At 35.9% G+C, this 13,230-nt stretch overlaps 4 protein-coding genes across 12 annotated transcripts; 1 reads left to right on the top strand and 3 right to left on the bottom strand.

Moving 5' to 3' along the window:
- Positions 1 to 241: 241 nt before the first annotated feature.
- SK21 (SKP1-like 21) lies at positions 242 to 3,966 on the top strand. 2 transcript variants are annotated; one of them, NM_116006.4, is made up of 10 exons: positions 242 to 387; positions 967 to 1,134; positions 1,543 to 1,767; positions 1,857 to 2,048; positions 2,133 to 2,243; positions 2,341 to 2,410; positions 2,853 to 2,953; positions 3,027 to 3,208; positions 3,399 to 3,514; positions 3,692 to 3,966. In NM_116006.4, exons 2-10 carry the CDS (start codon positions 1,099 to 1,101, stop codon positions 3,712 to 3,714), a joined length of 1,056 nt encoding a protein of 351 aa, NP_567113.1. In that variant the 5' UTR covers positions 242 to 387; positions 967 to 1,098; the 3' UTR covers positions 3,715 to 3,966. The 2 variants fall into 2 exon arrangements, with proteins under 2 accessions (NP_567113.1, NP_001118876.1); NM_001125404.1 differs by lacking the exon at positions 3,692 to 3,966 and adding an exon at positions 3,608 to 3,664 and having other exon boundaries at positions 252 to 387.
- Positions 3,967 to 3,979: 13 nt separating this feature from the next.
- Positions 3,980 to 5,755, bottom strand: AT3G61410 (U-box kinase family protein). 3 transcript variants are annotated; one of them, NM_116005.4, is made up of 6 exons: positions 5,399 to 5,755; positions 5,169 to 5,290; positions 4,975 to 5,096; positions 4,778 to 4,882; positions 4,421 to 4,694; positions 3,980 to 4,319 (listed from the first exon to the last, which is right to left on the bottom strand). In NM_116005.4, exons 1-6 carry the CDS (start codon positions 5,562 to 5,564, stop codon positions 4,224 to 4,226), a joined length of 885 nt encoding a protein of 294 aa, NP_191700.2. In that variant the 5' UTR covers positions 5,565 to 5,755; the 3' UTR covers positions 3,980 to 4,223. The 3 variants fall into 3 exon arrangements, with proteins under 3 accessions (NP_191700.2, NP_001326697.1, NP_001326698.1); NM_001340096.1 differs by having other exon boundaries at positions 3,980 to 4,694; NM_001340097.1 differs by having other exon boundaries at positions 4,003 to 4,319; positions 5,169 to 5,704.
- A 274-nt stretch (positions 5,756 to 6,029) lies between these two features.
- On the bottom strand, positions 6,030 to 7,830 carry AT3G61400 (2-oxoglutarate (2OG) and Fe(II)-dependent oxygenase superfamily protein). Of its 2 annotated transcripts, NM_116004.2 has the most exons (3): positions 7,188 to 7,830; positions 6,691 to 7,018; positions 6,030 to 6,530 (listed from the first exon to the last, which is right to left on the bottom strand). In NM_116004.2, exons 1-3 carry the CDS (start codon positions 7,718 to 7,720, stop codon positions 6,279 to 6,281), a joined length of 1,113 nt encoding a protein of 370 aa, NP_191699.1. In that variant the 5' UTR covers positions 7,721 to 7,830; the 3' UTR covers positions 6,030 to 6,278. The 2 variants fall into 2 exon arrangements, with proteins under 2 accessions (NP_191699.1, NP_001325662.1); NM_001340095.1 differs by lacking the exon at positions 6,030 to 6,530 and having other exon boundaries at positions 6,569 to 7,018.
- A 355-nt stretch (positions 7,831 to 8,185) lies between these two features.
- AT3G61390 (RING/U-box superfamily protein) lies at positions 8,186 to 10,438 on the bottom strand. 5 transcript variants are annotated; one of them, NM_116003.3, is made up of 7 exons: positions 10,042 to 10,438; positions 9,847 to 9,950; positions 9,640 to 9,761; positions 9,459 to 9,563; positions 9,128 to 9,344; positions 8,720 to 9,043; positions 8,186 to 8,624 (listed from the first exon to the last, which is right to left on the bottom strand). In NM_116003.3, exons 1-7 carry the CDS (start codon positions 10,256 to 10,258, stop codon positions 8,406 to 8,408), a joined length of 1,308 nt encoding a protein of 435 aa, NP_191698.2. In that variant the 5' UTR covers positions 10,259 to 10,438; the 3' UTR covers positions 8,186 to 8,405. The 5 variants fall into 5 exon arrangements, with proteins under 5 accessions (NP_191698.2, NP_850732.1, NP_001325791.1 ...); NM_001340094.1 differs by having other exon boundaries at positions 8,298 to 8,624; positions 8,797 to 9,043; positions 10,042 to 10,327; NM_180401.2 differs by having other exon boundaries at positions 8,186 to 9,043.
- Positions 10,439 to 13,230: the final 2,792 nt, after the last annotated feature.

Genomic DNA, 13,230 nt, shown 5'->3' with positions numbered 1-13,230 from the left:
AAAATGAGAATAAGAAAGAAAGAAAGTGAAGACAGAAAGGTTCACAGAAATAGCCATCTAGAAGAGCCTCACCGACTTCATCAGCCACCAACGAACCCTGAGATTCTATTTTCATCATCTCGAGCCATGAGCCATCGCGGCTCGTACACGTGGCAATTATAACCCACTCCATTTTCTCTCTTGTCTTTTTTTTTTTTTTGCGCGAGAAAAACTTAATTATTAAAAAGAAATCCCAAAATATTATTAAGCCCTTCTTTCTCTCTCTTATCCGCTCCTGTCTCTCTCTCTCTCTTGGTCTGTTTCTGCCGCCGCCGTCGCCGTTATCCCCCGCCAGATTCAAATCTTTCTTCCACCATCGTCACTCATTGCTTCTCCTCCGGTCGTAAGGTACGACACGCTTGTATTCTTCTTATCTATTGCTTTCTCATCGTCGTGTTTCTCCATTATATGTATCTCTCTATGCGTGTGCTACTTGTTCGATTGTATCGTTTGATCATTTGAATGTTATCTATGTCTCTCTCTCTCGCTGTTGGTATTCACTCTATTCCTCTTTTAATTTCAGTCTCCATTGTATCAATTTAAGTTTCGGCACCTCTGTCTTTTGTTTCATTTTTGGTATTTAGCACCTCTCTCTTCATTTCTGGGCTTAGGGTTTTACGAATTCATGATTGAGGTGCCTCTTCACATTCGAGAGAAACTTACTTTCCATCAAAAAGAGAAAAAGTTGAATCGATTCTGAACTTACTAATCTAGACTCTCTTAGTTTGTGTGGACCTGGTTGATGCATTTTTGATTAGATGCCAGATTCAATCTCGAGCTTTCTGAGTGTTTACCAAGTTTGATTTCAAATTTATGATCAATACATTGTTTCTTCTCTTGTACCCAGTTTAGTGTTAAGTTTCCGGAAATTGATTGAGATTGATGTCTCGATGCTCATAGACCTGAAATAATCCTCCTTCTGTGCAGTATTTGGAACCTTGAAGACTTAAAAATAACAACTTTTTATAGTGGGCGCTGTCCAATATATTGGAGAGCTTGACAGTGTAATAAGATATATACTCTACAAGCGTTATACCCGAAGACTGGGTCTATAAATCAATGTCAGAAGGTGAAATGGCCATCATTAAACCAGAGGTAAGCTCTGATACTTTAACTAATGTGGATTTTGTTGGCGTATAGCTAACTAACTCACATGTATTTCGTTTACTTATTATGGCAACAAGGACCTATGTTAGTTATCATAAAGAGTGAGGGTTAGTATTGTTAGATATTTTGCTCAAATGTACTAGCAAGGTTAGATTTTGGATACATAACAAGTTAGCAACCATTTGCGTCAATGTTTTATATTAATCGTGATTAATTAGTCTCTAGTAGTTCTTATCATATGCGTTTACATGACCTACTCGTTACATCATAGATTCTTTTCATAGTAATAGTGTTTTATTTTAAGTGTTATCTTCTTTATGTATGGAGTTTTTGAATGATTAGTTGAGCTTTTACCTTGCACCAAGACTAATTACTTTTTTTGTGGTATCAACATAGATGATGAAATCCTATATATGGCTTGAAACTGCTGATGGCTCAATCCAACAAGTGGAACAAGAGGTTGCAATGTTCTGTCCCATGATATGTCAAGAAGTAATACAGAAGGGTGTTGGGTCTTCTAAGAACTACGCAATATCTCTTCCACAGCGAGTCAATCCAGCCATGTTAAGCCTGATTTTTGATTACTGCAGATTTCATCAAGTACCTGGACGTTCAAATAAGGTTTACTTGAGGTTATTAAATTTGAAACAATTAATGACATGTCGATTATCCTATGCCTTTTTTTCATAGAGCTCTTTGTTACTTTTTAGGAACGTAAAGTTTATGATGAAAAATTCATCCGGATGGATACAAAGAGGCTCTGTGAGTTGACCTCAGCCGCTGACAGTTTGCAGTTGAAGCCGTTGGTTGATCTTACTAGTCGTGCCCTTGCACGAATTATTGAGGGAAAAACCCCTGAGGAGATACGCGAAATATTTCATTTGCCTGATGACCTTACTGAGGTATGTTGTGCCCAAATCATCTCTTTTTAGGAGGCGTCATTCCCATCTGCTTCTATATTTTAGCTTTTTGTTACGATTTATCAGGAGGAGAAATTAGAGCCTCTAAAGAACACAATGGATGATCCACGGATTCGATTGTTGAATAGATTGTATGCAAAGAAAAGAAAAGAATTGAAAGAAAGAGAGAAACTAAAGGTGTGTTGAGCATTTTACTTAATATTAAGTCAGGAATTGGTTTGTAAGAATGAACTATTGCACTAGTTTATATATTATGGCTATTTCCATGTCCTAGAGTGTCGAGGTCGAAGAACATGTCGATGAGCGTTCAGTGGATGACCTGTTATCATTTATTAATGGCAGAGGTACTTTTCTTAACTTCATATCTCTCTGTATGTCATGATCCTTTTTTCTTTTTCTGCTCCGAGTTGTCTAAATTCATGTTGATGGTACCACATATTGGTTCATGTCTGGACTCTGGAGTCTATTTTGATGCTCACGTTCAACTATTAATTTTTGTAAGACTCATTTCTAGTTGCTAAGTGAGTGCCTGATATGAGATTTTCACCGTCTTGTGCTTCAATTTTTTGGGCTTTTTATTGGTCATTTTCATTATCAGTATACTCTTGCTTATGCATTTATGGCCGAGTTATTAGATGATTTGATGCTCAAATCCTGGTTGATATCTTGGGTATCCTTGATTGAGATATATGATGCGTGAGTTTTAAGTTAGCGTTCCTTCTTGGTCTTCTCTTTTCTACTTCCTTTTAAAACTCTCACTCTAGAGAAGGATAATTATGTTCACAGATCCCAAGGTGGTAAAGACTTCCAAGAGCAAAAAGAAGAACAAGAAAAGGAAGGAACAGAAGAATGGTTCTTCAAATGGAACATGTGAAGCTTTGGAAAAGGTTTAAACTAGTTTCTCTCTGATTGCTTCTGGTTGGTAGTAATCAATTTACTGAGTCCGTTCCTTCTTCTTAGGATTTACATAATCTTGATTCCAAATCACAAAGTGCTGAGATTGTTGACAATACTGCGTCCTGCTTGGGAGATGTGTCTAACTTACCTAGTATGGAAGATGACATTTTTACGCCAAAGACTGAGTTTGAAGATGGTTATATAGATGATGAAATTGATCCAGCTTTGAAGGAACTGCTTGATAGGTAAGTGGTTCTTTTTCTACCTGAAGTATTCGTTTTGGGCTGAAATAATAATTGATAGCAGTCACCTCTCCAAATATACCTTCTACAAACCTCGGCTTCTAGACTAAATATGAAGATCTACATCGAATTGTGCGGCCATTAAGTGAAACTAAATTAAATTATTGAACCTTATGTTAATATGTTAATACAGAGAGGTAGAGGATTTTGCTCGGAGATTGAACTCTAGTTGGGTTCTATCGATAGGACAAGAAAGGCAGCCTGTGAACTTTTCCATAAATGGCAACGGAACTTCAAGACGATTGACAGGTACATGCTATCCCTTTTTCCTGGTTAATCTTTACATTTATGGTAATAGTGTAGCACAAGGTGCTGTTGAACTGAACTACCTATCGGTTTTAGAAATAGGACACACTTGAGTCTTCAACACAGCTTTAGATGACTGATGATAGATGGTTTGGTTTGCATGCGTTTTGAACTTTGAAGGTCCAGCTGCAGGACACAAGTGAAGCTGAAAACGCTAGCCCAATGGCTGGAACAGTTTTGGTGAGATCCCCACTAGAATGTAAGCAATTAGAGAGAAAGTGGTGTTCCGGTCACCGGCGGTTGATGTGTGTCATCCTGTAATTTTTCTTTCTTTCCACAATCTGCTTTCTCTCTTTCTTCTCAGTTAATCCGAGAGGTAGGATGCAGTTTTGTTTTCTTTTTATTTTACTCCTTTTTAGTGATCAACCTTTTGTATACAACTTTTAATTAAAGCATTTAGTTGGTGGGCTCATTTGTTGGTTATCTTTCTGTTTTTTGTTCTTTGAATTTTAACGCAAGAATAATATAAAGAAGATAATTTACAAAGCCTCACATTCACAAGATAAGGAGAGTGGAGGACTCAAAGCAGCTTCTCCTCACAATTGGGTTTACAAATATGAGCTACATTGTATTTACAGATGTGATCAAGATCTTTGTAGCTTTATGTTCTTGTCCTCGTCTTCTTTATGTAGCTTTTCAGGTAATGGTGGGGTCATTCACAATGCTTATGGTTTTGAATTGCAAGCCTTTGCCAGAGTTTGGTGGAGTTAATCAGGAAGGTTATCATGCCCAGTCCCATTCCGCTGCACTGGTGGATCAGCACCGTTAGGCATTTCATGAGCCAGGTGAAATGCAAAGGAAAGAAACAAAAAGAAAGGATTCTCTCTTATTCAGGATCGCAGGACTTACCGGTAAAGATGGTGGAGATGAACGGTTTGATATCTCTTCCATTACACTTACACTTGAGGAAGCCTCAGATCCTCCAAAGTATGACAATGTACTAGCAGACCGAGAAGAGCTGGTTCGTGATGTTCTCTCCTCCTCCTCCCCCTCTTCATGCTCACTTTTCCTCTTTGAACCTCCACTGTCTTGATCTAAATTGGCGCTACTTTGTGAGGTGACAAGCCGTTGAAAGTCAGATAGTAGAGCTGAGAGAGCTCGGACTTCATCCATTCTAGCTTCCCTACATTGATTGCACAGATATCAACGTTAAAGCATCATCTGCTGTTTGTATACAGATAAAGAAAAGAGGCTTCTGGCTTGAACCTTGTATGGATGAGATATCCTTTGCAGGTAAACCGTATATGACAAGTAGCAGAAGCTTGTTGGCAGACGAAGATGGCTTTCTTTGATCTCAAATCCTCCATTTTCCTGCAAATTGATCACCTCAAATGTCAAATTCTATACCTGTTAAAGAAGCATGTGAAGCAGAAACACAAGCGTGAAGCCTAAAAACACAATACGTTGAAAAATGTTTGTCTGAAGCTGCTCCCATGATGAACTTCCTGACTTTGTTCTCAGAAATCATCTGCACAATTCCTTTCTCGATCGAGTTCATCTCAACGCACAGCTTCTCTGCTTGGACCTACAATACCAATCTCCTTAGGAATGGCCTAAACTTCATATCCCTTATGTATATGTATAAAAATATACATACCCCTTTCCGCAAGCAAATTCTAAGGTACTCATCAAGAATCTTGTCTGTTTTCGCCTTTTGTTTCTCTCTGTATGCTCTCACTAATTCTTCATCTACCGTTGCAGCATCGAACTTGGTACCCACTGTGAAAGTAAGAGAAAGATCATTGAAAGTCAAACTCTTTAAGAGCTCTGTTTCGTGTATAAAGCCGTTCGAAAGATGACAATATAGGAGTTGTTGGGGGAACTTACAGACAGGAATCATTTGAGGAGGTCGGTGAACAAGAACGATACAGATCTTGTTCCCTTGACAGTTATCTAATACCCATGCCAGATTTGACTTGTTATTGGCTATTTCTCTCCCTAGTGCAACATATATTCTCTCATCCATCACTCCTGCTTCTTCTTTTTCTTCCATGTTGCTCTTTCTCGCTTCCTCAAACTTGAGATTTTCTCGGGAAAAAGTTGTTTGTAAAAATCTTTAGAATGGCTGGTTCGTTTCAGACAAGAAGCTTTGGTTTTGTCTTCTTCTCCGGAAAATGTTTTTAATAATATGGAATTAAGAAAGAAAAGATCCGATTAAGGCATGTGTCATCCCTTTCTTGTGTTACTCTGTTCTTTCGAATATTCGTTCTGGAATGTCATGTATATGTATTATTTTCTTGTGCGGTTTTACTTTTAAGCCCTTTGAGTGTCAACGACCTAATCAAACTCAAGGAAGTAATCAATGTCGATTATATCATTAAAATATACTTAAAACAAATGTGCGTGTGTATTAAAAGATTAGGTAGCAATGGGTTATTATAACTAGCACCATATAAACAAAAAATGACTACTTGATGTAAAAACAAAAAAGAAGAGTGGGTCAATGGGCCAAACGGTGTGTGTTTTCAAAGACATTTTATTTGGTCAATGTCTCATATCCTAACATAGAGTGACACACATACATACATTATGTTACAAGGGTACATTTTACGGATGTTTTACGTCGACATATCCGTGCATGGAGTGACACACATACACACATTACGTTACAAAGGTACAGTTTATTTGCTCGATGTCTCAAATCTTGAAATTGAGTAAACGCATACGAACATTATTTAATACAAAGACATTTTCTTTGGTCGATGTATCAGATCTCTAAACGGAGTAACGCAGAGGTATTGATCTCTTTAGACGCGTACATGCTTGCGAACTCGGAGATGGTGGTGTCCCTATACTTGGGAGGGTTTTGTTCTGACAGAAGCTCTTTTATGGGTCCATATACTCGATGGCTCTCCCTCATCACGGTGCTGAAGAAACATGGCACTGAAATCCGCGGTTCAGCCGCTCTATTTGCTATCACCCTGTGCTCCACGCTTATGAACTTGCCATTGCTTATAAGCTGCACAAATTCAAATAAAAAATCAACTCACATCTCCATTCAAATCATAACTAGCCTATATCTTTTACTTACTACTTTAAATTCCATATTATTTCATATATGATATTCCTAACAAAGATAGAGCTAAAATGTTACAAAGCTAAAAAGTCACTTCTTTAACCTGGAGAAGATCTCCGAGGTTAACGACAAGAGCCCCAGGGACGGGAGGAATATCGATCCAATATTGTTTATCATGGAGAACTTGAAGCCCACCGAGATTCCCCTGAAGAACAATGGTGAGAAAAGAAAAATCGGTGTGCTTGCTTAAGCCTAAAGTATGGTCAGGCTGCGGACAAGGTGGATAGTACTGGCCGAACAAGACCAAAGACTTGCTGCAATCCATGTCTTTGAGGTGATTAGAATTATTCAACCCTAGAGCCTCTGATAGAAGCTCAAAGATCAATTCACCTAAATTCATTATTTCCTTTGCATACTCCATCATAATCTCCCTGCCACATATCAAAACATCAATTCAGATTCATGAAAAATACAAATGGATTTACTTTAAAAATTCTATAATTCACTTTTTAAAAAATAATACAAAATTTTTTTTAAAAACCTTTCTAAAAATGTTATTAGCTATAAATAATTAAGCTCATATATATATGGAAACCTTACCCACAAACCTCGGGCAAGTCCTCCGATGTGGGAGGATCCGGGGCCATATAGGCACACATGGTATCTCTCCAACTCGCTTTCATAGCGGTGAAGAGATCCAAGTTACTATAGTAAACCATTTTTCGAGTGTGATCACGAGAGTAGAACCGTTTCTTCAATTCAGCATCCTGCTCGTGAAACGCGCGAATCCCTTCTTTCACCTTCTCCAGCACGTCGAGCGGGATCCCGTGGTTAACCACCTGGAAGAAACCCCATTTCTCCGCTGCATCTCCTATCTTCTCAACCATGCTTCTCCGTGTAACTGAATCTTGATTCTTGTAGTACACTACTCCTCCGTTCAGATCGATGGTTGGGATCGTGAACTGCAAAGCTAGTGGTGGTTTTCGGCTTGCTAAAATAGCTGGAGGCTCACGGAACATAGCTGGAACCTCTTTGATTCCGGAATCAACAAGGCCTTTCACGCCTGTCATAGTCTCCTCGAAAGAGTTTAGTTGACTAAGACGATCACTTGCAACGGTGGCTGTTGAATCCATTGCTTGTTTGTTTTTCTTTTCTTCTTCTACGATTTAGTGTTTTTCCTTGTGCTTGTTATAATGACTATCACGGCATCAAAGGAATATATAGTGTGTAGTGGGCAACCAAACCACCATATTTCCGTTATATTAAACGTCATGAGGGAAGATTAATTAAGAGAACTAAATCTATGCAAGATTCAGGCTAAATTTATTATTATTATTCCATCAAATAACAAAATTACAAAAACGTGGATGAATCCAATACTAGCTTTAGTGTTTTTTTATGCTTGTTATAATGACCACCAATGCATCAAACCAAATTTAACAAATAAAATAGTGACCACTATACCACTATATATTAACTAACTAATATTATGCCATGAGGGAAGATTTATTAAATCTATGAAAAAATTCAGTCATAACCACTATATTCTTATAGTTCACAATTCATCACAAATATTAAAATCTAAGTAGATCATAGTCTATATTTAGTATATACGTGCGTAACCACCCCAAAAAAGAGTGACCAAACCAATAATACTAGTGATAGAGTAACAACTCCTATTAACTAAGAAGCATATGTGTTGTAACGCACTGTGCATTGATATAATAATATAAACATTAATTAGAGAAAGTTGAATTGACAAAATTTGAAAATGTTTTGATTTATGATAAATTTGTCACTCTGATTAAGGCGAATCACTTATATCTCTCTGCAAGCAGAGGGTCTGTTCAATAATTCACGAAGTTGAAGCCATTCTTGAATTGCGGATCGAAGAGCAAGATTTGGAACCAAGCTCGTGTGAGGAAGCCTTTTGTTTATCATTGGAGAAGTCTCATGTCCTCTCTCAAACCAACGGCTTATGGCTTCTCCTTCATATGTAAATCCATCAGCTGCTACATGTGGATCCTCCATTATATCCTACAAATAACAAAACTGTTGGTCTTTTTTTTCTTTTCTTAAAATTATAACATTTTGATCATTTAGTTTTCATTGATCTTGTAACGTTTCCTCACGTGTGTAATGGGACAAATAAAGTATTGTGGCGGTTCACGGTGGTTAGAGGTAGAAGCTTCCTCTTCCTCGCGCTTACCCTTCAGCTTTGATACTTCTCTAAGCTTTATCTTCAACTCTTCTTGTTCTTCTCTGATTCCTCTAAACGTTTCCATTGATAAGTTGTTCTTTTCTTGAAGCTTTCTAATCACAGTATAAGATTCGGTTATTTGGGTCTCGGATTCTGATCTCATCTTTTCAAGTTCGTCATTTCTTTTCCTCAGTGCCTTCTCTGTTTCTTTCCTCTGCTTCAACTCCTCAAAATACACATTTTCCCATTGTTTAGCCTACAATTGTTTTTGTTATAGATAAGAGTTAGAAAAGTTTGATACTTCTAAGCTAAAAAAACATGTTAAAAGGAACTTACATACCTTTTTGAGTGCATCAACTGCAGTTTTTTCAGCTTCTTCGCGCTTACATGCCTCAAAGCGTGCTTTCCTTTTCGAAGCCTCAGCTTCTGTGACAGCTAATTTGATCAGATGATCATCATCTTTAACTATACTTTCAGTTCCTCTAGTTATGTCGGATTGACTCAAAGAATTTGACGATGCACATTCTAGATACAAGTTATTTGCTCTTCTAGCTTCCCTGCATTGTAGTGTGACTTGTGAGACAAGTAAAACTCAAAGACCAGTCCTTAACAGTGACTAGTATGTTCAGCTAACACAAAAGAAGATGAAGAATTGACTTAATTAGCCAAACCTTGAACAAATTAGGTAACCGTTGCACGTAAACCATATAAGACAAGTGGCAGGCGCTTCTCTGTGAATGTAAATAGCTTTCTTGGACTTTAAGTCTCTCATTCTCCTGCAAAATCAACGTTTTTTAATCTATATATTAGATCACAAAAAGTCTTAGTAGTCTACACTAATTAGCCACTTACATTGAATAGTGTCTATCAGCTGCTGCTCCCATAACGAGTTTGGTGACTCCGCGCTGAGATATCAATTGGAGGATACCTTTCTCTACCGAATCCGTTTCAATATATATGATCTCTGCAGTGACCTAATTCACAATTTGACTGGAAATTTAAAACCAAACATCTCTTCTACCATCAAAACACATGGATAAGAAGTAAGGATATAGATACCTGCATTTGCCTGCATATTTGAAGGTACTTCTCCGAATTCTTATGTGCTTTGTCCTTCTCTTTTCTGTAGAGACGCAATTTCTGCTCGTGAAACATCTCCCCCGCTTGAAATCAAGAACACAAGATACTCCAAATTTAACCAAATAATCCTTAACCTCTGCATAAAAAGATTCTTGTGGATGTTTAATTACTTACGGATAGGTTGATGAACATGGACGATGCAAAACTCTTTGCCTCCACTGTTCTGTATCGCCCAAACGAGACTAGACTTGCTTTCTAGATCTTTCTCTGTCACTGCTACATAGATCTTCTCTTTTTTGTTGATTTCCATTGATTCAGGGATATCGATGCCATGAGATCTTAAAGAGCCAACCATTTTCACCATCTCTTGGATCGGAATCTTTAATGTCATTGTGACTCCGGTCCATATAAAAAAGAACAGAATACTTTTTGCGATAAATTAAGATTTGATCTAACAGAGTATTTGATGAGCCAAGTATATAGTATATATAGGGATAAGAGGAAAAGGTTTCAATTATAAGACAAACACGTATCTAATCACGAAACCGTGTTCCTTAAAAGCCTTACCGCAGAAGCATAATCAGATAATAATGGATAAGCCTCTGACTTTCAATATTGAGAGCCGACCAAAGAATCTCAAAGTGATGGTCTCTGTCATTGTCAAGAGAAATGTCAACATTACGAAAGTGAGATCGAAATTTCAGATGTAACTAAAGATAAATTTCAGGCGTTCTTTCTTCAGGTTTGATGTCGTCAACTTTTAGTATGTTTTGACGGTTATGTCTAACAGTCAACCGCTTTTTTTAACGACCTCGTCTCCTTTCCCGCGTGATAAGCTTTAAGAGTTTCGTTTAATTCAAGTTCATTGAGCAAACAAAGCTAACGTCCACAAGTTTAGTTCATCTACAGAGAAATTTATTTTAGTTTCAGTTATTTACACTCTAAATTCTAATACATATAAAGTATTCAAGCAAATACATCATCACTGAGATCACCAATTTAAAGTCAACCAAGGTATATCACATTAGATAATAATTTTAGTCCCTAAACTTGTGATTTTAGCTTTAGTTCCTGAACTTTGTGGTTTTGATTTTTAGTCATGTTCTGTATCGTTGAGATTTAAAATTAGTCCATTAGCTTTTTATTTTAAGTTTAGCCCCTTAACTTTTGAGTTTTAACGTCAGCCCCTTTTGCTTTGTGATTTTAACTTTTGGGGTTCGAATGTGGTCAATGGGCCAGAAGAGAATTTTGTTTATTTTAGGCCCATTATAATTTTGGGCCGTCTGGGATAGGCCAGTAGTAGCATTAAAATGTGCGGCCCAAGACCTTCTATTTTCAAAGGAATCATTTGAGCTAATGTTTTTCCAAGATCCTTTTTCAAAATATAATAGAAGTATAAAACTACCCATAAATAATTTTATGAGCCATTCATCCAAAAAAGAGATATTTCTTCTGCGAAATTTTATAAACAATCCCTTGGTGTTTCCGGTTTGTATTCAACTTTGTTGTATCTAAGCGTGATAATTTTGTGTTAAGCAAAGATAAAATATAAAAACGTGTCCAATACACATAATCTTGCTTTCTGTCACCCAGTAAATATATTTAGGTTAAAGATTAAAGTTTAAAACATATATGGTTGGATCATATATAGTTGGTGAGACTATGATGACTCTCTTCGTCCATTTCTTAGTTTTTGTCTTGTTTATGGGTTTAAAATATCATAAATTCCTAATCATTCTAGACACACAGACACATATATTTTAATGCTTATTAGATATTAATCGATATGATAATTTCTTTAATCATGATATTAATAATGTTTTGTGGATATATCGATATGATATACAACGCTTAATACTTCTTTTAGTAAGAGACATACATCGCACGAACCTAACTCAATCAATGTACAGTTTTTCCATAATCTTTTAAGCTTGTTATGAACAACATGAATATAATATATAGCTATATTAATTTGAAATAATTATGTACAACTAATTAATTGATATACAATTTGGGGTGAGTTAGTTGTTAAGTACCTATTGATCAATCACATTATCTGATATATAAGGAGATGGCGTTAATTTATTGGTGTGTTTACTTCGCAAACAGCCAATTTTCGTGGACCGAATAAAGCATTAAAAAACAAAATTTGTATAAAGTGATAATTAATAGTGCTAATAATATGAAACCGCCCACTAGTGATGTTTTAGTTTCAACAGAAAAATCTTACGCATTTTTAACATTTCCAGAATGTTACGTTCCCACATCGGTTGTGTGATTGTATCATTGCATGCTGATGGATTTCAGTTTAGTAATGACATATAAATTAAAGTACTTAATTATTATTTTATCGAAATTTTGGTAAAATATGACGACTTTGGAAATTGAAATATATGTATTACGACTTTTTCTTCTACAAAATTGTATGTATAGGGTTTAAAACGTTATGTTAGAACTGTTTTATCAAAAGTAATTATAAACTTATAGAATAATATATATATATAGATAGATAGATAGATAGATAGATAGATAAACTTATTTAGGATATCAAAGTTTTTAGTATTTTTCGAAGATTTGGAAATATTGACCCAAAAAAACGAAGACGAGCTTCAGTGTTATATATAAACATGTACTCCAATAATTTATCATGCAAAATAGTTTAAAACCCCAATAATTAGCTTTATTATGTCGCACTAGATAACTTTTCGTGCGATGCAAAAATTGTTGTGATGATTTTATTTGATTTACAGCCACCAAACAATAAATTTCATTTATGTAAATTAAATGAAAACAATAAATTTTATTTGATGTACTTAATACATATATAAACCTAGGGATGATTTCGTTTATGTATATATATGTCATCAATCTACAAAAAAGTACAGAAAGATTAACAGACACATTTTAGTCTCTCTTTTTGAACTAGACATAGTTTGCTCTATAAAAAGAAAATGAAACCTTTAATTTATCCTTCTAATGCACCTTTAAGACAAACTGAAAAGGTTATGGGTTTGGAGGAGAATCCTATGAAAAATAAAATGATTGGTATCTCTTTACTATTACACAGCTTTGTAGTGATACTTTGTTTTCTAATATTAATTGTTGGGTACGTACAGATGCAAAGACAAACGTCGTCGTTCATTATCTTCAAGTATCTCAACGCATATTTCTTAATCATCGATCGCTAATACAAAATAAACCTTCTTAGCTCAATTTCAAAGATGTAGATGTTCATTATATTATAGAACTTTCAGGGTGTGTGTGTTTTGTATAAAACTGTCGGCAAATATTAATTTCAATAGATTACTACATTACGTAAATGGACATTATAACTACTAGTGCATATAAGTACAAAACAAAACT

This window comes from Arabidopsis thaliana, chromosome 3, assembly GCF_000001735.4.
Source record: "Arabidopsis thaliana chromosome 3, partial sequence".
Lineage (NCBI taxonomy): Eukaryota > Viridiplantae > Streptophyta > Magnoliopsida > Brassicales > Brassicaceae > Arabidopsis > Arabidopsis thaliana.
This window is presented reverse-complemented; position numbering and strand designations above follow the sequence as displayed.

Bases quoted from the DNA above. Each gene is read 5' to 3' on its own strand.
- AT3G61400 (NM_116004.2), bottom strand. From the start codon at position 7,720: ATGGATTCAACAGCCACCGTTGCAAGTGATCGTCTTAGTCAACTAAAC. The intron at 7,019-7,187 runs GTAAGGTTTCCA...GATATGTGGCAG, and splicing joins GACTTGCCCGAGGTTTGTGG to GGAGATTATGATGGAGTATG. The intron at 6,531-6,690 runs GTTAAAGAAGTG...GAATTTGTGCAG, and splicing joins ACCTCGGAGATCTTCTCCAG to CTTATAAGCAATGGCAAGTT.
- AT3G61410 (NM_001340097.1), bottom strand. From the start codon at position 5,564: ATGGAAGAAAAAGAAGAAGCAGGAGTGATGGATGAGAGAATATATGTT. The intron at 4,695-4,777 runs GTTCAAGCCAGA...CAATCAATGTAG, and splicing joins GGATATCTCATCCATACAAG to GGAAGCTAGAATGGATGAAG. The intron at 4,320-4,420 runs GTAAGTCCTGCG...CTGATCCACCAG, and splicing joins CATCTCCACCATCTTTACCG to TGCAGCGGAATGGGACTGGG.
- AT3G61390 (NM_116003.3), bottom strand. From the start codon at position 10,258: ATGACATTAAAGATTCCGATCCAAGAGATGGTGAAAATGGTTGGCTCT. The intron at 9,951-10,041 runs GTAAGTAATTAA...CTTGATTTCAAG, and splicing joins CCATGTTCATCAACCTATCC to CGGGGGAGATGTTTCACGAG. The intron at 9,564-9,639 runs GTAAGTGGCTAA...TTGATTTTGCAG, and splicing joins GCTGATAGACACTATTCAAT to GAGAATGAGAGACTTAAAGT.
- SK21 (NM_116006.4), top strand. From the start codon at position 1,099: ATGTCAGAAGGTGAAATGGCCATCATTAAACCAGAG. The intron at 2,049-2,132 runs GTATGTTGTGCC...ACGATTTATCAG, and splicing joins TGCCTGATGACCTTACTGAG to GAGGAGAAATTAGAGCCTCT. The intron at 2,411-2,852 runs GTACTTTTCTTA...TTATGTTCACAG, and splicing joins ATCATTTATTAATGGCAGAG to ATCCCAAGGTGGTAAAGACT.